This window comes from Macaca fascicularis, chromosome 6, assembly GCF_037993035.2.
Source record: "Macaca fascicularis isolate 582-1 chromosome 6, T2T-MFA8v1.1".
NCBI classification, from domain to species: domain Eukaryota; kingdom Metazoa; phylum Chordata; class Mammalia; order Primates; family Cercopithecidae; genus Macaca; species Macaca fascicularis.
In genome coordinates, this window is record NC_088380.1 from 178665588 (window position 1) to 178685779 (window position 20192).

General features: G+C 40.1%; 1 protein-coding gene across 14 annotated transcripts in view; it reads right to left on the reverse strand.

The window, feature by feature from the left end:
* FBXW11 (F-box and WD repeat domain containing 11) overlaps window positions 1-20192 on the reverse strand; it is a 140048-nt gene that overhangs the window by 12847 nt on the left and 107009 nt on the right. For all 14 annotated transcript variants that reach the window (XM_073994726.1, XM_005558523.3, XM_005558522.3 and 11 more), the window contains 3 exons: window positions 14768-14905; window positions 3207-3325; window positions 1400-1649 (listed from right to left, as the gene is read on the reverse strand). In XM_073994726.1, coding sequence (XP_073850827.1) covers window positions 1400-1649; window positions 3207-3325; window positions 14768-14905 — 507 coding nt within the window. The remainder of the gene's footprint in view (window positions 1-1399; window positions 1650-3206; window positions 3326-14767; window positions 14906-20192) is intronic.

Here is a 20192-nt window from a genome sequence, read left to right on the forward strand (position 1 = left end):
AAATTAAAATCATTTGTGCATCAAAGGATACCATCAAAAAAGTGAAAAGGCAACCTACAGAAAGGGAGAAAATATTTTCAAATCATGTATCTCATAAGGGGCTTGTGTCCAGAATATATAAAGAACTTATAACTCAACAATAAAAAGACAAATTATCAATTTTTAAAGTGGGCAAAGGATTTATAGACATTTCTCCAGAGAAAGTACACAAATGGTCAATAAGCATACAACAAGTTGTTCAGCATCATCAGTAATAAGGGAATGCAAAGCAAAACCAGAGACACCACTGCACACTCACTAGGGCAGATAAAAGAAAAGAGACAAATAACAGCAAGTGTTGGCGAGGATATGGAGAAATCCTCCATGCTGGTATTATGAAACAGCTGTTTTGTAATAAAGCTCAGACCCTCTCAACTTTCAGGCACTGGTCTCATACCAATTGGTGTGACTGTGGGAGTAAGCTGCCACATATAAATCCTAGTTGTTTAGCTTCCCAACTATCCAGTCTAAAGCCTGATGCTACACACTTTGTGATTTGTGGGGCTAGGTGTAAGAATGCTTTCCAGTGCTGGTCATGAAAAGGATGTTCTTTGCGCAAGCTGAAACCCCCACATACCACTGGCAGGACTGTAAAACGGTGCAGTGCCTTTGGAAAACACTTTGGCAGTTCCACAAGCCTGGGCAACAAAGTGAGACCTGGTCTCTACAAAAAAAAAAAGGGCAGGGGGCGGGCCTGGTAGTGCCTGTACTCCCAGCTACGCCGGGAGGCTTAGGTGGGAGCCTCAGGGGTCCCTGAGCTGAGGGACGGCTTGAGCCCAGGAGGTCAAGGCTGAAGTGAACCATGACTGTGCCACTGCACTCCAGCCTGGGTGACAGAGTGAGATCTGTCTTCAAAAAAAAAAAAAAAGTTAAAACAGAGGGTTACCATCCTAAGAAAATTAAAAACATGAAAACTTCTACACTAATATTTATAGCAGCATCATCTGTAATAGCCGAAAAAATAGAAACAACTAAAATGTCTATCAACTAATAAACAGAAGAACAATGAAATGTTATTCAGCCACTGGAAACAACAAAGTACTGGCTGGGTGTGGTGGCTCATGCTTCTAATCCCAACACTTTGGAAGGCCGAGGAATGCTTGAGCCCAGGAGTTCAAGACTAGTCTGGGCAATATAGCAAGACCCCATCTGTACTTAAAACGACAACAACAACAACAACAAAAATGGGACAAAGCTGATAGATGCTACAAAGCACATGGATGAACCTTGAAAACATTACACTAAGCACAGAGGAGAATAAAGATCTTACCAGGTACCAGGTTGGTATAAGCCACCTCTGCTTTCTCTCTGTTCTAAAAGGGACAGGAGGAGGCTGGGTTATGACTGCAGACATACTTACTTTGATGGTCCTGTCACCAGAGGCGGACACAATGTACTTGTCGTCAAAGTCTACTACATTGACAGCAGCCCGGTGGCCAACCAGGACACGGCGTAAAGTGATATCGGTCGCAGAAGCCATGTCCCACACAGCAATGGAGCGGTCCTTGGAACAGGTCACCATCAGTCCATTGCTGAAGCGTAAGTGCAGTACGGCCTCATTGTGGTGGATCAATGTGTTAAGAACTTCACCCGTGTTCACATCCCACACCCTAGGAGAGAAGAGAAAAAGCATGATGCTTAATTACGGAGATAGCCAGGAAATGATTCTGGCATCTGAGTTCTGTCTGGGTCTGCAATGGCTTGGATATGGTTTGTCTGACTCTACCAAATCTCATGTTGAAACTGATCCTCAGGGTTGGAAGTGGGGACTGACAGGAGGTGTCTGGGTCATGGCGGTGGATCCCTCACGAATGACTTGGTGCCATTCTCATAGGAGGGAGTTCACTCTTAGTTCTGAGAGAACTGGCTGTTGACAAGAGCCTAGCAGCTCCGCCCTCTCTCTTGCTTCTCTCTCACATGTAATCTGCATACACTGGCTCGCCTTTGCCTTCTGCCATGAGGAGAAGTAGCTCGAAGCCTTCATCAGAAGCAGATGCTGGTACCATGCTTCTTGCAGAGCCTGCAGAACCATGAGTCAAATAAACCCCTTTTCTTTTATAAATTACCCAGCCTCGGGTATTCATTTATAGCAACACAAATAGACTAAGACAGGGTCCATTCTTAATGAACCTAAGGGCATGATTAAAAGGTGCCCCTAAAAAGCAATTTCTTTATTTGTTGAGAAGTGCTGAGATGGTTTCAGAAAAGGTGGCTAATTCTGGCTCTGCTCGAGTTTAGGTATATTTAGCAGTCAGGTATTCAGGGACGGTGTCTGCAGGCTCATGCTGATGGCAAAAGACAATTCCTCAAGAAAGCAGATTTTGTATTGAGTCTGAGATAAAAGGAAGAAGGAGCTTTGTTGGCTGAAGAACTGAGAATGGTTCCAAGCTTACAGTTCTTGTTGACCTCTGGCAGACCTCTGAGTCTATTATTTATCCACTGCAAACTGGGTAAGTCATGATGCCTCATCAATCACCACATCCACTTCTTTACTCAGCTGCTTTATGGACAAAGCCAGGGTCTCCCAACTGCTTTGTATGTCCAGGGATCTGGGGGCAGCACTTCCACATCATGGCTTTTCTGTAACCCTCATCTCCTAAGAGGACAAGTTCACACAGGGCAGAGGGGAAAAGACTCAGGCCTCTGAGGCTGAGACATGATCTCTGGCAGAAGCAGTGGTACGGAAGCACTGAGTCCAGGAGAGGATACCAGGCGTGCTTCAAGCAGGGGTGGTGATGCTTCAGGCAGGGGTGGTGATGCTTCAGGCAGGGGTGGTGATGCTTCAGGCAGGGGTGGTGATGCTTCAGGCACGGGTGGTGATGCTTTAGGCAGGGGTGGTGAAAGAGTCCGGGAGTGACTCCTGGAAGTGAGTGTCTCCTCTCTGCTCTGGACCAGTTTCCCAAAAGAAGAAAGCCAGCCTAATACTTGGTATATGCTCTTACAGGAAAGCATGTTGTCATCTCTATAATGAACAGCAACAGGAATAGAACACCCTTAACAAAAATTAGCTTTCCTGCCTAATTTGCTCAAACATATCTACAATAAAAGTTTGAAATACAGCATGTAAAAATGTAAGTGTGTGTATGCCTCTCCCAGAGGAGGATGTCAATCTCAGACTTTCTCAGGGAAGGCTTACAAGTTAAGACCAATGAAGCCAGATCACTCACCTCACCGTAGAATCTGAAGAGCCGGTTACAATGACACGCTCATCATACTGCAGACAGAGGACAGAGCCTGTGTGTCCCGTTAACACTTTCAAACATTCCAGGCTGGTTTTATCCCAAATCTATTGAGACAAGATTAGCCACAAACGATGATTTATTATACTATATTTTGATGAATGTTACTGTCCCACTTTATGTTCTGATTATAAAATAAAACACACTTGGGTTATAGTAAGTAAGAAACACTGAATATCAAACAGGTAAGAAATGACAAGTAGGAATACAGACAATAGTGATTAACTACAAGGATAGATGTGCTATTTTGCTTAATTTGAACCCTTAGCTATTGATCTTATTACACTTATCAACAGCCTCATAAAGGGGACTTTTTAAAAATAAAATCTGTGAAAAGAATTCGCTCACTGGCTGGGTGTTGTGGTTCATGCCTATAATCCCAACATTTTGGGAGGCAGAGACAGAAGGATCGCTTGAGCCCAGAAGTTCAAGACCAGCCTGGGCAACATAGCAAGTCAATCTCCATAAATGTGTGTGTGTATGTGTGTGTGCGTTTTTTTTTTTTTTTAATTAGCCAGGCGTGGTGGTGTGTGTCCCTGTAGTCCCAGCTACTCAGGAGGCTGAAGTGACAGAATTGCTTGAGCCCAGAAGGCAAGGCTTCAGTGAGCTATGATCATACCACTGTATGCCGGCCTGGGTGACAAAGCAGAACCCTGCTTTGTCATTTTATTTTTATGTCTCGTAAAAATAAATTAATTAATAAAAAAAGAACTGGCTCACTCTCTGGAAAGCAACATGACAACATTTAATTATTAAGACCTTTTACAAATGCATACCCCTACATTTACAAAAATAAAAAGTGGAAAATGAAACGTCCATCATTTCATAAAAGTCTCAAAGTAAACTATGAAAAGTGTTTAATGAGAAAAGATCATGCTTTATTACAAAGTTAAGCATTTTTTAAAAATCAGAATAAAAATTATCTATAAAGTGACACAATGACTGTATTTTAGAAAAGGAAAAAAGGATTAAAGGAGGTAAAATGTTGTCAACAGTTGTTTTCATGCTCTGAGTGTTCCTCTTCTCGCTTCTTTTACTGCCTCCATAGATTTGTCTTTTCCAGAATGTCACAGAGTTGGAATCATACAGTATGAAGCCTTTTTACATTGGCTTCTTTCACACAGTAATACATACTGAAGGTTCCTCCCTGTCTTTTCATGGCTTGATATACATTCCTTTTTCGTGCTGAAGATTATCCCATTGTCTAGATATACTACAGTTTATTTATCCATTCACCTACTGAAGGACACCCTGGTTGCTTCCAAGTCTGGGCAATCATCAGTAAAGCTGCCATAAACATCTGGGTGCAGGTTTTTGTGTAGATGTAAGTTTTTGACTCAGTTGTGTAAATACTAAGTAGCAACACTGCTGGATCATATGGTAGAAGTATGTTTAGTTTTGTAAGAACTGCCAAACTGCCTTCTGAAGTGGCTGTACCATTTTCTGTTTCCACCAGCAATGAATGAAAGTTCCTGTTCCTATTGCTCCACATTCTTGCCAGCATTGGGTGTTGTCAGTGTTCTGGATTTTGGCCATGCTAACAGGTGTGTAGTAGTGTCTCACTGTTATAATTCACATTTCCCTGATGACTTACAATGTGGAACATCTTTTCACATGCTTATATGCCATCTGTATATTGGTGAGATGTCTGTTAAGGTCTATGTCTTATTTTTAAAAATCAGGTTAATCTAATTGTTTATTTTCTTACTGCTGAGATTCAAGAGTTCTTTGTATGTCTTTTGCATATATTTTCTCTAGTCTGTGGCTTGTTTTCTCATTCTCTAGACAACGTCTCTCACAGAAATTTTTAATTTTAACAAAGTCCAGCTTATTAATTCTTTATTTCATGGGTCATGCCTTTGGTATTATATCTAAAAAGTCATCAACAAACTCAAGATCATCTAGATTTTCTCCTATGTTATACTCTACGAATTTTATGGTTTTGTGTTTTACAATTAGGTCTTTAATCCATTTTGAGTTAATTTTTGTGAAGTACATAGGATCTGTGTTTAGATTGTTTAGGGGTAAGGGAGGCAATATGGTATCTAATTGCTTCTGCCCCATTTGTTGGAGACAATCTTTTCTCCACTGTATTGTCTTTGCTCCTTTGCAAAAGATCAGCTGACTATATTTATGAAGGTATATATTTCTGGGCTCTCTATTCTGTTCCATGGATCTAGTTGTCCATTCTGTTGCCAGCACCACACTATTGTGATTACTGCAGTTTTACAGTAATTCTTGAAGTACGGTAGTGTTAGTCCTCTGTCTTTATTCTACTTCAATATCATGCTGGTTTTTGCTTCTCCATATAAACATTACAGTCAGCTGGTAGATATCCACAAAATAACTTGCTGGGATTTTGACTGAGACTGCATTGAACCTATAGACCAATTTGGGAAGAAATGACTGACATCCTCACAATAGTCTTCCCACTCATGAGCATGAAATGTCTCTCCCCATTTATTTAGTTCTTTGATTTCTTTAATCAGTCTTACAGTTTTCTTCACATAGATCTTATACATATTTTGTTAGATTTATACCTAAGTATTCCATTTTGGTGGGGGGATGCTAATATAAATGTTATTGTGTTTTTTGAGATGGAGTCTCACTCTGTTACCCAGGCTGGAAGTGCAATGGCGCGATCTCGGCTCACTGAAACCTCCACCTCCCAGGTTCAAGCGATTCTCCTGCCTCAGCCTCCTGAGTAGCAAGACTACAGGCGCCCACCACCATGCCTGGCTAATTTTTGTATTTTTAGAAGAGATGGGGCTTTGCCATGTTGGCCAGGCTGGTCACGAACTCCTGACCGCAGATGATCCACCCACCTCGGCCTCCCTGAAGTGCTGGGATTACAGGCGTAAGCTACTGCGCCCAGCCATGTTACTGTGTTTTTAATTTCACATTCCACTTGTTCATTGCTGGTATATGGGTAAGCAAATGACTTACGTATATTAATCTTGTATCTGGCAAACCTGTTATAATCATTTATTAGTTCTAGGAGATTTTTTTTGTTGATGCTTTCATTTTTTTCCACAATCATGTCATCTACAAGCAAAGACAGTTCTAATGCTTCCTTCTCAATTTGTATACCTTTTATTTCCTCTTGACTTATTGTGTTATCTAGGAGTTCTAATACAATGTTGAAAAGTAGTGGTGAGTGGGGACATCTTTGTCTTATTCCTGATCTTAGTGGGAAAGTTTCATATTTCTCAGCACTGTGTATGAATGTTAGCTATAGGCTTTTTGTAGATACTCTTTATCAAGTTGAGGAAGTTCCCCTCTATTCATAGTTTACTAAGGGTTTTTATCACTAAAGAGTGTTCAATTTTGTCAAACGCCTTTTCTGCATATATTGACGTGATTTTCTTCTTTGGCTTATTGATATGATGGATTACATTAATTAAGTTCTGAAGGTTAAACATGAAGATATTGGCCTGTGGTTTTCTTAGAATGTCTTTATCTAGTTTAGTACTAAGGTAAGGATGGCCTCATAGAATGAGTGACGAAATATCCTCTCTTCTTCTATCTTCTGGAAAAGATTGTAGAGAATTGATGTAATTTCTTACTTAAATGTTTGACAGAATTCACCAGTAACCCATCTGGGCCTAGTGCTTTCTGTTTTGGAAAGTAATTAATTATCGACTCAATTTCTTCAACAGATAAAGGCCTATTCAGATTATCTATTTGTTTTTATGTCAATTTTGGCAGATTGTGTCTTTCAGGGAATGAATTCATTTCATATAAATTATCAAATTTGTAGATATATTATTTTATTATTTATTTAATGCTCATGAGACCTATAGTGATGTCTCCTCTTTCATTTCAATCTTAGGAATTTAAGTCCTCTTTTTTCCTATGTTAGCATAGCTAGGAGCTTATCAATTTTACTCATCTTTTCAAAGACACATCTTTTGCTTTCCTTAATTTTTTCTATTGACTTCCTGTTATCAATTTCACTGATCTCTGCCCTAATTTTCATTAACTCTTTTATTCTGCTTACTATGGATTTAAACTGTTCTTTTTCTAGTTTCCTAAGGCGGAAGCTTAGATGACTGATTTTAGTCTGTCTTCTTTTCTAATATATGTACTCAAAACTATAAAATTCTAGGCTTTCACTGCATCCCACAGATTTTGATAACTTGGGTTTTCATTTTCATTTAGTTATACCCACCCACACATGCACACATGTGCACACACACAGGGAAGGAGCAGCGAAAGTCTCACACTGTCACTCAGGCTGAAATACAGTGACACAATCACAGCTTATTACAGCCTTTGACCTCCCGGGCTCAGGTGATCCTCCCACCTCAGCCTCTTGAGTAGCTGGGACTACAGATGCATGCCACAATGCCCAGCTAATGTTTTTTAATTTTTTTGTAGAGACAGGGTCTCCCTATGTTGCCCAGGCTCGTCTCAAACTTCTGGGCTCAAGCAATCCTCCCACCTCAGCCTCCCAAAGTGTAGGGATTACAGACGTGAATCACTGTGCCCAGCCTCAAAATATTTTTAAAATTTCTCTTGAGATTTCTTCTTTGATCCATGTGTTATTTAGAATTATGTTACTTAATCTTAAAGTATTTAGGAATTTTTCCAGCTTCTTTTTGTTACTGATTTCTAGTTTATATCCACTTGTGGTATGATCGGACATTGTATTAATTTCTAGCCTTTCATTTTTTTACTGATTTTTTAAATTTATTTTTTATTTTTCCATAAGCTATTGTACAGGTAGTATTTGGTTACCTAAGTTCTTTAGTGGTGATTTGTGAGATTCTGCTGCACCCATCACCCAAGCAGTATATACTGCACCATATTTGTCGTCTTCTATCCCTCGCCCCCCTCCCACTTGTCCCCCCAAGTCCCCCAAGTCCAATGCATCATTCTTAGGCCTTTGCGTCCTCATAGCTTAGCTCCCACATAACAGTGAGAACAAGATGATGTTTGGTTTTCCATTCCTGAGTTACTTCACTTAGAATAACAGTCTCCAATCTCATCCAAGTTACCGCGAATGCTGTTAATTCATTCCTTTATATGGCTTCATAGTATCCCATCTTATATACATCAATCACAGTTTCTTTATCCACTCGATGAGTGATGGGCATTTGGGTTGGTTCCACAATTTTGCAACTGTGAATTGTGCTGCTGTAAACATGCATGTGCAAGTGTCTTTTTTGAATAATGACTTCTTTTCCTCTGGGTAGACACCCAGTAGTGGGATTGCTGGATCAAATGGTAGTTCTACTTTTAATTCTTTAAGAAATCTCCACACTGTTTTCCATAGCGGCTGTACTAGTTTACATTCCCACCAGCAGTGCAGAAGTGTTCCCTGTTCACCACATCCACACCAGCATCTACTGTTTTTTGATTTTTTGATTATGGCCATTCTTGGAGGAGTGAGGTGGTATCACATTGTGGTTTTGATTTGCATTTCTCTGATAATTTTTTCATGTTTGTTGAGCATTTTTTCGTATGTTGAACATTTTTTCATACGTGTGTTGACTATTTTGTATATCTTCTTTTGAGAATTGTCTATTCGTGTCCTTAGCCCACTTTTTGATGGGACTGTTTGGTTTTTTTTCTTGTTAATTTGAGTTCATTGTGTTTGTTTTTTTCTTACCAGGTCAGCCAGGTTCTATAAAATCTCAGCACTTTAGGCTCTGGCTAAGCAGTTCCTACTGAAGGTAGACCTTGTCAAGAAGTACAGAATAACCTAGTATAGGTAAAAAGGTTTATTTTCCCTCCCCACTGCTGGAAACACAAGGGGATTTTTTCTGTGATAATCACTGACAGAACCTAGTAGAGCTCTTGGAGGTAAAACTCACAAAAGTGTGGTGGGGAGCCCTGATGACTGGCTCCTCCTCAGTTTATATTTCTCAGACTTGTCCCACACTGAACCTCCAGCAATTTTTCAATTACAGTTCAGGTTACTCTACCTAGGCACTGGTTCTCGTGGATGTTTCTGCGCCAGTGAGTTATGATTCTCTGTATTTGCCTGTCTCTCCAATTTGTGGGGCAGCAGCTTCTCCTGTGACCTCACTTCTCTTACGAATCTGAATAGAATGGCTGATTTTTCAGTTTGTTCGGATTTTTACTTGTTGTCAGGACAAGCAGCACCTTCTTACATACCAAACCCACTCCCTTCTTTTAATCTTTCCAGTGTTTCCAAGTTAACGATATTGTTGATATTTCATGGGAGATGAGAATGTTTTCAAAGATTGAACTATTAAAAATAGACTGTGCACCTATTTCTTGACATGTACGACAATACCATCATAATTTGCAGTGACTCTATAGTTTACTGCAAATGAACAAGATTTTATAAATGATGTAGACACTGAAGTATAATATCTTTCCACAATAGCAAAGCTTGATTTTAATTTCTGACCTAATGGAACCTGAGTTATTTTTAAAGTGATTAGTGATCAAGGATTGGTGCAGAATAAGGTAAAAAAAGGTTTCCAACCACTGGTCTAGATAATCTCTTCAAAGCGTACTTCTGCTCTACTATTCTATGTCTTATAAATCAAATGGATGTGCCACAATTAAGAGAATTCTTTTGAAAATACATCTAGTGTAAATGAATTCCAAGCCCACAGCCAGACTATGCTTTGACAAGGCTGTTATAAACCATTCTTATCTATTTCTTAAAGAAAAACTACCAGTATTAAATAGTAGCATATGTCACACTTTCTAGAGATACTGGTAGCCACAGATTAGGGCTATCAAATATACGTAAAAATAGAGTTCTGTGGGCCAGGAGCAGTGGCTCACACCTGTAATCTCAGCACTTTGGTAGGCCGAGGCAGGCGGATCACTTGAGGTCAAGAGTTTGACACCAGCCTGGCCAGCATAGCGAAACCTCATCTCTACTAAAAATACAAAAAATTAGCCAGGCCTGGTGGCGGGCACCTGTAGTCCCAGCTACTCAGGAGGCTGAGGGAGGAGAATCGCTCACTTGAACCCAGGAGGTGGAGGTTGCAGTGAGCCGAAATCGTGCCACTGCAATCCAGCCTGGGCAACACAGAGAGACTCTGTCTCAAAAAAAAAGAAAAAAAAATTAAAAATAGAGTTCCGTGGTCAAATAAGTTTTGGAACTTGGGAAACACTGGGTGTCTCTATTGCAGGCATTCTCAGAGCCTTTATATGCCACTGTATCCTGTGAATTTCTAAGCTGGAAACACAGCATGTAGTGTTATCTAAACTTCTTTGGAAGGCATTATTCTCTGCCTAGAATGCCTGCTAACATCCTCTAGATTCACATCCACAGAATATCTTTTGGCAATCACTGCCATACACATAGGAAACCAACAGAACAGTTTCTTATGTTCTATAACTCAGAGTGTGTTTGACCTACGTAGCTGAATTACTAAAATTCCACTATTTCACTTTTTAAAAAACAAACAAAAAATAAAAATTAAAAAAAAAAAAAAGGCAGAAAAGCTTTATTTCACCCAAAGTAGAACAATAACAGAAAACAGGGCCAAGATGGAGAAAGCCCACTGCAACCTATCTCTCCAGTTGATTAGAACTAAAAACTCCTGATAAAAACTAGTTGAGAATTCTGAAAAGTCAGGGGGAAGGCAGATGTGGCAAGGGGTTTTTCTTCACAAAATGTGAAGAAACAATCCGCATGGGGGTGAATTTGCCATTATTTTTGTTTGTTGTTTTCTCTTTTCTTTGTGTGTGTGGTTTTGTTTGTTTTTTTTGTTTTTGTTTTTTTTTTCCAAATTGAGACAGAGTCTTGCTCTGAATTGCAGTGGTGTGATCCTGGCTCACTGCAACCTCTGCCTCCTGGGTTCAGGCAATTCTCATGCCTCAGCCTCCCGAGTAGCCGGGATTACAGGTGCCCACCACCACGTCTGGCTAATTTTCTGTATTTCTAGTAGAGATGGGGTTTCACCATGTTGGCCAGGCTGGTCCTGAACTCCTGGCCTCAAGTGATCCACCCACCTCAGCCTACCAAAGTGCTGGGATTACAGGCATGAGCCACCAACACCCGGCTTTTTCTTTTCTTTCTATTGTGGCTTTCACTCAAAGGCAGGCCCTGACCAGGAAGCTATAGTGAAATAGCAATACATGCAGCTAAAGTTCTGAAAGAAATCCCTCTTTCTAGGCAGAGGGGCTGGAAAAAGAGATCCCTGGGGGTTTCTTTTCTCTCTTTTCTCATAGGGCTCATGGCTCCAGTCATGAAGATGCACTGCAGAACAATGGAAAGGATAACAAAAATTCCAAGAGTGACCCAATTTTTCTGGCCAGAGGAAAAGGAAAAAAAGTGTCCTTATGAGCTGAAGAGACATAGGGAAAACCAAGAGGAAAGAACTAGAAATAAAAGAACCCAAACAACACATGACTTGGGCTTACCCTTGAGCTGTATATGCACAGAACAGACTGAACCAGCACAGCAAAGGCTGTATAGCTGAGCTGATATTTCAAGCACTGCTGAAGCCTCAGATTAACCTCTGAGTAGTGAAAGCCCATGACAGACCCAAAGTGGCATGGCAAAGGCTTTGAACAGTGGAAAAGAGATTAGAACCATCCCCCCAACCCCTCTGATGATGCCAAGACAGAACTTGTGTTCTGAACCCAACTAAGTTGACTAACTGCTTAAAAACACACTTACCCAAAAACATCCCCCAGAGGATTATAACAGAACCCACAGTCTTTACAACGTAATATCCACAATGCCCAAAATACTAGTTTAAATTACCTGGCATACAAAAATCAAGAAAAATGAAAAATCTCAGGGGACTGGACAATCAACAGATGTCAAGCTGGAGGTTACCCAGATGCTGACATGGTTAAAGATGTTAAGCAGTTACTCTAACTATACTCCACAGGATAAAGAGAAATGTGCTTGAGGCGAATGAAAAACAGAAAATTCTCAGCAGAGAAATAGAAACTGTAAAATATCAGAGCTGAAATTAACTCACTTGATGGGGCAGAGGGTAACAGGAGAATAGAGATGAAGAGATGAAAAATTCAGTCAACTTGAAGATAGGCCAATAGAAATTACCCAGAAGGGAGAGGAAAAAAGATTGAAAACAATGTGGAACAATATCTAATTTTGATCTAATATTTATGTGATTAGAATCTCAGAAGGAAAGCAGAAATTGGTACAGAAAAAATATTTGAAAAAATAATGGCGGAAGACTACTGAAATGTAAGTAATGAAAGACGTAAATTTACAGATTCAGTGAGTTCAGGGAGAGGCTTCTTGGATATAATATTGAAAGCATGATCCATAAAAGAAAAAACTGGTAAGTTGGACTTCATCAAAATTAAAATCTTCTGTCAAGTACAGTGGCTCACGCACGTAATCTCAGCATTTTGGGAGGTCTGGGTGGGCAGATCACCTGAGGCCAGGAGTTCAAGACCAGCCTGGCCAACATGACCCCGTCTCTACTAAAAATACAAAAATTAGCTGGGCATGGTGGCGCACGCCTGTAGTCCCAGCTATTTGGGAGGCTAAGGCGCAAGTATTGCTTGAACCCAGGAGGTGGAGGTTGAAGTGAGCCGAGATCATGCCCCTGCACTCCAGCCTGGGTGACAGAGTGAGACTCCATCTCAAAAAAAAAAAAAAAAAAAAAATTAAAACTTTTTGCTCTGTTAAAAGAGATCTTTAAGAAAATGACAAGATAGCCAGGCATGGTGGCTTACGCCTGTAATCCCGGCACTTTGGGAGGCTGAGGCAGGTGGATCATCTGAAGTCGGGAGTTTGAGACCAGCCTGACCAACATGGAAAAACCCTGTCTCTAATAAAAATACAAAAAATTAGCCAGGCGTGGTGGCGCATACCTATAATCCTAGCTACTCAGGAGGCTGAGGCAGGATAATCACTCGAACCCGGGAGGCGGAGGTTGCAGTGAGCTGAGATTGCGCCATTGCACTCTAGCCTGGGCAAAGGTAAAACTCTGTCTCAAAAAAAATTTTTTTTAATAAAAAGAAAATGAAAAGATATTTTCATTTTCTAATTGGGAAAGATATATGCAAAACATATCTAACAAACGACTTGTATCTAGACTACATAAAGAACTCTAAAAACTCAATAATAAAATAAAAGAACCCCATTTTAAAAATGGGTAAAAGATCCAAAAAGAAACTTCACCAAAGAATATAGAGATGGCAGGTAAGCATGTAGAAAGATGCTCACTATCATCACTGGGGAAATGCGAATTTAAAGCAAAATGAAGTATGTGCACATACCTACTAGAATGGCTAATATCAAAAAAATTGAGACAATCAAGGGCTGACAAGGATACAGGACAAAAGCAACTCTCAGGCCAGGTGCAGTGGCTGCTCACACCTGTAATCCCAGCACTTTGGGGCAGGTGCATTGCTTGAGGTCAGGAGCTCAAGACCAGCCTGGGCAACATGGCAAAACACCATCTCTACTAAAAACAAAAAAATTAGCTGGGCATGGTGCCACGTGCCTGTAGTCCCAGCTACTAAGGAGGCTGAGGTAGGAAGGCACGAGAATTGCTTGAACCCAGGAGGCAGGTGACAGAGACAGACTCTGTCTCAAAAAAAAAAAAAACAAAAAAAAAAACAACTCTCATCACTGTTGATGGGAATGTGAAATGGTACAGGCACTGTGGAAAACAGCTGGGCAGTTTCTTAGCAGGTGAAACATACACTTACCATATGAGCCAGCAACCTCACTCCTCAGTTTTCACCCAATGAACTAAAAATTTAGGTTCCCCAAAAAACCTACAGGTATATAATTATGGTAGCTTTATTCATAATTTTAAGAAACTGGAAACACCACAAACATCCTTCAACAGGTGAATGGGTAAGCACAGGAAAGAGGCAGAAAAGTCCAGGAAAAGAAAAGGGCAGGACAAGGGAATTGGGGGAATGAGAGAGCTGCTCCATATTACAGTTACACACCTCTGTGTGTTTATCAAAACTCACATAATTATACAACAAAAGAGCAAACTTCCCTGTTTGTAAGTTATGTTTTTTTACAAAATTTAAAAAACTCGATGCTTTCTAAAATATGAGGACATAAGCTACAATGTAAAATAAAATCAGATTAGATCAGCCATCAGATTAAACATAAGAAATAATAGTTTATCTACTATTGAAAAGTTAATGAAAACAATATAAGTTGCTATCATTCTGTGGTATTATTATTTGAGTCCTTCTCAGAAACTATAAAAGGTAATGGCTTTGGTTTATAAACTACCAATACCCTTACCAGCCGGCAAAGCAACCAAGAGCCCTGTGATACTGGGATATTTTCTATTTACACCTAATACAGAATAAAGAACGTGACTGTGCTTAGAGAAGGATAAGAAGTGAGACAATCCAGGATCTTGTATTAGTTACGGGGAAATGCTCTGGCTCTAGTTCTTTAGAACTACACCGAGAGCTGCCAAGATTGAGTGGAAGAGATAAAAACCAATCTGGAGTAAATGGAAAGATTGTCACATCTAGTGTCTAACACATAGCCACGATTCTAAAAATAATACATATAAAATTCAGTCATTCACCTTAATAGAATTATCTCGTAGGCCACTGATAATTTTTTCATCATCATACTGTAAACAGTAGACACCTTTACTATTTTCAGAGCGGCACTGAATCCTCTGCAAGTTGTGTCGTCCGCACCGCCAGTTAGATTCTATAGTCTAGGGGAAAAAGGAGACAAGAGATGAGTTTTTGTGAATCAACTTATTCTATTAGGTTTCAGACTTCGGCGTTGCTTCCAGAAACAGCATACCACCAATACCCCAATCTTGGTTTGCATAACTGTCTGTGGATAGGATCATGCTCTTTTCCAAGTAAGACATTAACCCAACAATGTTTTCTCTTAAACTTTCCCTGCCCATCTGGCAACTGTCATAGGATTTCCAATGAGTTTTGGATTGGGCTTGAAAAAAACTGGCCTCGACAGAATTCAGTATGTTTAAAGAATGCCATTTGCACCCAAAACACGCAAATAAATAGTAACTCATTGGGTCGCTCCCTAATGCCAATTAAAAACCATCATTAAGCATATATTGACAATCTACATACCCAAACAAAGCATTGTCTTGATCACTGAGGAAAGATACTGAGCAACTACTATAAGCCAACTACATAGGAAGAATTTTATTTATCATTTTTAACCTTCCTAATGTTTCTGTAGAGTAAAAATGGTACACTTTAGCCCTGGATTCTTGTTCCTCTTATCATTCATGCAACATTTGCTGAGATGTTAATATATTCCAGGTACCGTGCTAGGCACTGAGGATAAAAAGATCAACAGGAGACATACTGAATTCAGGGAGGCACCATTCCAATATCTAGGCCCATGGCGTCTGGAATAGATAGACACTAAACTAAGTTTATTTGGTTAAATGATCCATAATAACCTTGGAAGGAGGAAGTACTTATTATTTCCTTTTTACAAACAAGAAAACAGAGTTTAATTTGCCTGCAGCCACAAAATCAGTAATCAGACCAGCTGGAAATCACACTCAGTTCTTTCTGACTCTGAACCCATACTTTGCTACTAACATATTCAATACAAAACAGGATGGGCTTGCCTCTTGAGGCAGTGCACACAGAACGTAAGATCAGTAACAATTCCAAAAGTGCCAAATGAGTGATAAAAATTCTAAGTGCTGCAGGACTTAAGGGAGATAATGAGCTCTATAGCCTGGACCACTGGGCCAAGTTTAGTGAAGAAGTAGGTCATACCCAGAGCACCAGAAGACCTAACCTCTGGGAGTAGATATAAGTGATTTTTAAGGCTCAAAAGATACAATGTCTCTACTAAGAGTAACTAAAGTCTGAATTCCTGATCCTTGAAATTAGGGGAAAATAGGGATTTCAATAACCTGTTATACTTCAGGATATAGTTTCTCTCTGAGTAGCTAATTATTTCTCTACAGCTAAAAGTCTAATTATCTGCTTTGTTGAAGAAAGGAGTACTTAATTACTGGCTCTACTGACATCTAACAAAGTATTTCTTCTTATTTTGAAGGTAGTATCCTTCTGTGTACTCTAAAATCTTAAAATTAACTGAAAGCTATGTGCCAGGCACTATGCTTTCCTAACACTATACCACTCACTTTATATGTTTTGTAGCTAATTTAATCGTAACTCTGAAGCAGGAATCATTGTTTGCATTTTATAGAAAAGGAAATGGAGGGTTGGAGATATCGATACACGTATACTTAAAAAGTGAGTATTTCTATAATTTGTGGCCCCAGAGCTTAGCAAGAGTCCTGGAAATACGGTATCTTCCCTTGAGGAGCTCCCATACACATCTGTGAGGGCAGCATGGCGTATTTCCAATGCCCAGGAGATGCAAGGACGTGCCATGGAGATGCCAGGAGAGGGGAAATACTCATCTGTCCATCTGCCACCAAGTCAGAACTTCCTAGCCTGGGTCATCATCTCTAGTGACTTGGTAAAATATTAGACATACAAAAGCACACTTCAAAATAAAAAAAAATAAAAAATAAAAAAAACATAACCCAACCACCTCTGCTACCTCTATCAAAGTAGACAACGGATCTGTCCGGATAAGCAACTTTTTTATTTAAAAAGAGGTCCAGAATACAGGCATTTCTTAAGCAGAACTCAACGCATGGAATCATTGAGAGAAACAATGTATTTTTAGATCATGATTGAGCCATCTCAGCATGCTGAGCACTCCAGGAAAATGCTGATTTAGTAGGCAGATGTACTGGTAACAAGTCTACTTTGTGGCCAGTGACTCCTGGCAGTGGTTACAAATGTTCACGTTATACCCTCTGGGGGCCCACAGAGTTGCTACAGAATGTATGAGTTCATATGAACCCAAAGTATTACAAAGATGAATACATAATATGTTTTTACATATATGCCAGGTGTTACCAAGCTGTTCTTAGGTTTAAGAGGTATACAATTGCTTTAAGATGACACTGAAGCAGTAAGTAGCTTTGTTTCGCTTTATATTTCAATGACTAGAAAAAGCACATTTACTACCGCATGAGAGTTTGAGGGGGAAACAATTATTTTAATTTAAAAGAGGGGGTGGGGGGAATCCCTATACCAAAAAGAATTTCCTACATGCTCTCCCACTACTCTAAAATGTTTCCTAGAAGTGGGTGATGTGGCTACAATCTTTAACTGTACCCAAAACCCTGAAGACGCAGCAGAGAAGACTGCCCAGAGGAGCCAGGGTCCTCTGTACACACTCAGCCTGTGATACATCAGTCCCCTGAGATGTCTGGACAGAGGATGACAACAACAGCAAAGGCTGAGCTATACTCTCTATCCCCAACCCTCAAGTAAGAGCTAGGGAAGAGGACCTCACAAAAGCTCTGCTAGATACCAGATTTTCATTCTAAGTTGAACGGAAGTTAGCAAACGGCTTAGCTTCTCAACACTTACAAAAAGCCTACTTTTCTCGAATAAGTTTCTGCATTTTAAAAGAAATAGTTTGTCAACCAATTCTTGATGTATCATTTTACAAAGTCCTCACCTAGGCCTGTTTTAGAAATCATCAGTTTCTTGAATCCCAAAGTGTAGCTTGTTTTGAAAAGCCGTGAAAGAGACACGGAGCCAGAGCAGGGAGTTGACTGCTTTGCTGCGCACCAACCCTGGGTAATTCCTCTTCTCAATTCCCTAGGCCACCTGCACAAAAAAGCAGCACTTCCTGTCAACTACGCCAGCCTCAAAAACTACCCCCATGATGTCTGACGACCGACTTTTACCTGAATGCTTATAAGCCAGGTCTTTTTTTAGAAAAACTAGACCTTTAAAACTGGCAGGTAGCCCACTGTGGTAGAAAATACCTGGGTCAAGTAGCAACTTCGGCAAAGGACTTCCACTGCTGTAAAGATGGGAAGAGTAATATCTACTCCCTCAAAACCACTGTTAAGGTTCAAATGAGATTATGTATGTAAGTTCTCATTATAGTGCCAGCAAATGGTAGTTACGTTCTTCTTCAGTTGTTGAAAACGTTAACCAAAAAGAGAGTGGGCTGCAACAACAAATACATAATTCTCACAAAGTTGCCAGAAATCGTTGTCTCAGTGTAGGCTGATATTTAATGCTAATAAGCCTGAGCCTTCCCTAACCATTCCCAGGAAGAGGCTCAGCCTTCAAATGGAATCCAACTATTATCCTAATGCCAGCAGCAGGAAGAGAGGTCATACACAGGTGCACCTCTTTAATTATGTGGATACCTATCATTTCACTTAGCCATCATGTGGTATGGCTACTGTAGAGGAATATTTCATGTTTTTGAGAACTTGTAAAATCCCCTTACCCTGCGCAAATTTTCAAAATACTGGGAAAGTAGCCATGATACACAGAGTATACAGCGGCATTTAAATTGGCAATAGAGTGAAAACAGATGTCTGAGTATGGAGGAATAACATTATTTTTAGAAGCCTAAACACAACTGGGTGGGTGGGCAAGTTTTGACATTTTCTGGTCAGGACAATGTTAATATCAGGTTTGCAAACCACAAAAAAAGCTCCCTGCTTTCCCTGAATAAAATGTGGCTTATTAAAAGGTGTGATACAACACCCCATCATTTTCCCAGTGGTCTGTCCAAGAAGAGCACTTCAAAGGCTTCAATGCAATGAATGAAGAGAGGAAGAAGGTAGATTACTTGAAGGAGTTTGTCACTACTCAAATGGCAAAAGAGAAAAACCCAAGTTCAGAATACCAGAACTCTAGGGCTGCTATAACAACTCCCAACTCTCTGTTAATGGGCACTTGGGGGCACGCTAGAGTGAAAGCAGCATGGACTTTGGAGTAAAAATCTCAGCTTTGACAATTTGAGGATTAAATTAAATCACTTGTAGCAAAGCATCTACAGTCAGCCCACCATTGATGGTAACAACAATAACAACAACAACTAAGACTCCAGACAGCAAAGGAGAATATGGCTGCTTCTTTTAGGAGTGAGCCTCAGGTTTTCTAGGAATTCCTTCTCAATTCAGAGGCCCTCTAAACCCTCTCTATGTGTGGCAAGAACACCCAGGCGAGATGAGCCTTTGCAGAAAGCTTACAATACATATTTATTCTCCCCAGACTCCATTTCTCACATCCTCATTTCCTGAATAACAGGAGTTGGCTGCACTAAGCCAGGTTCTCTATTTTCCCTTAAAATTAAGCCAATTTTTGGTGGGTCAATGTAGAAGGGCAGATTCAGAGATGAACATTTCCTTTCTGTTCATCAAAGCCAAATCTGGGAATGTACAGATTACAGGAGCCGGCACATAAGCCAAGCTGTCGAGGTGGAGGAAGAAGGAAAAAAAGAAAAAGGTGTTGTGAACTGGCAACCCTGCAAAGTATATGGGAAAAAACACAAGAGACTCTAAAGCTATGTACAGGCAACTGGGGAGGGAGGGGGACATAAAACAGCCACTTGACATTCCAAGTGTCATTTATCTTTCTGCAATGTGCTTAAAACCCTACTACTTTCACATAAGTGGACTAAAACAGGGCCCACTAATCAGATCTTAACTCATACCCTTTTTTCAATGAACAGTCAAGGACACTGAGTATTCGCACAATTAGAGAAGGAGGTAAACACCACCTTGAAATTCAGCAGGCATAAAACATGCCTCTTTCTCCCTCACTTCTTGAATTTTCCACTCTGAAAATGACAAACAACAACTCTCAGCCTGGATAGAGCTAGACAGACCTCAGTTAAAATCCCATCCCATCTCTTCTAGTTAACTATGCAGCAAGTCCTAAAACTTCTTTTAGTCTCAGTTTCCCCCTATTATAAAGATAATAACATGCACCTTGTAAGAATAAAAAACCGTAACCTATGTAAATCACCCAACACAGTTTGATATATGCAAGGACTTGAAGTGGGTATTTGTAATTATTATAGTCTGCTTGTGAGGATTTTGTACCAGCCATATGAACAGAGTCAAGCCCGTGAGAGTCTCTCATTTGATCCAGGATCACTGAAAGAAC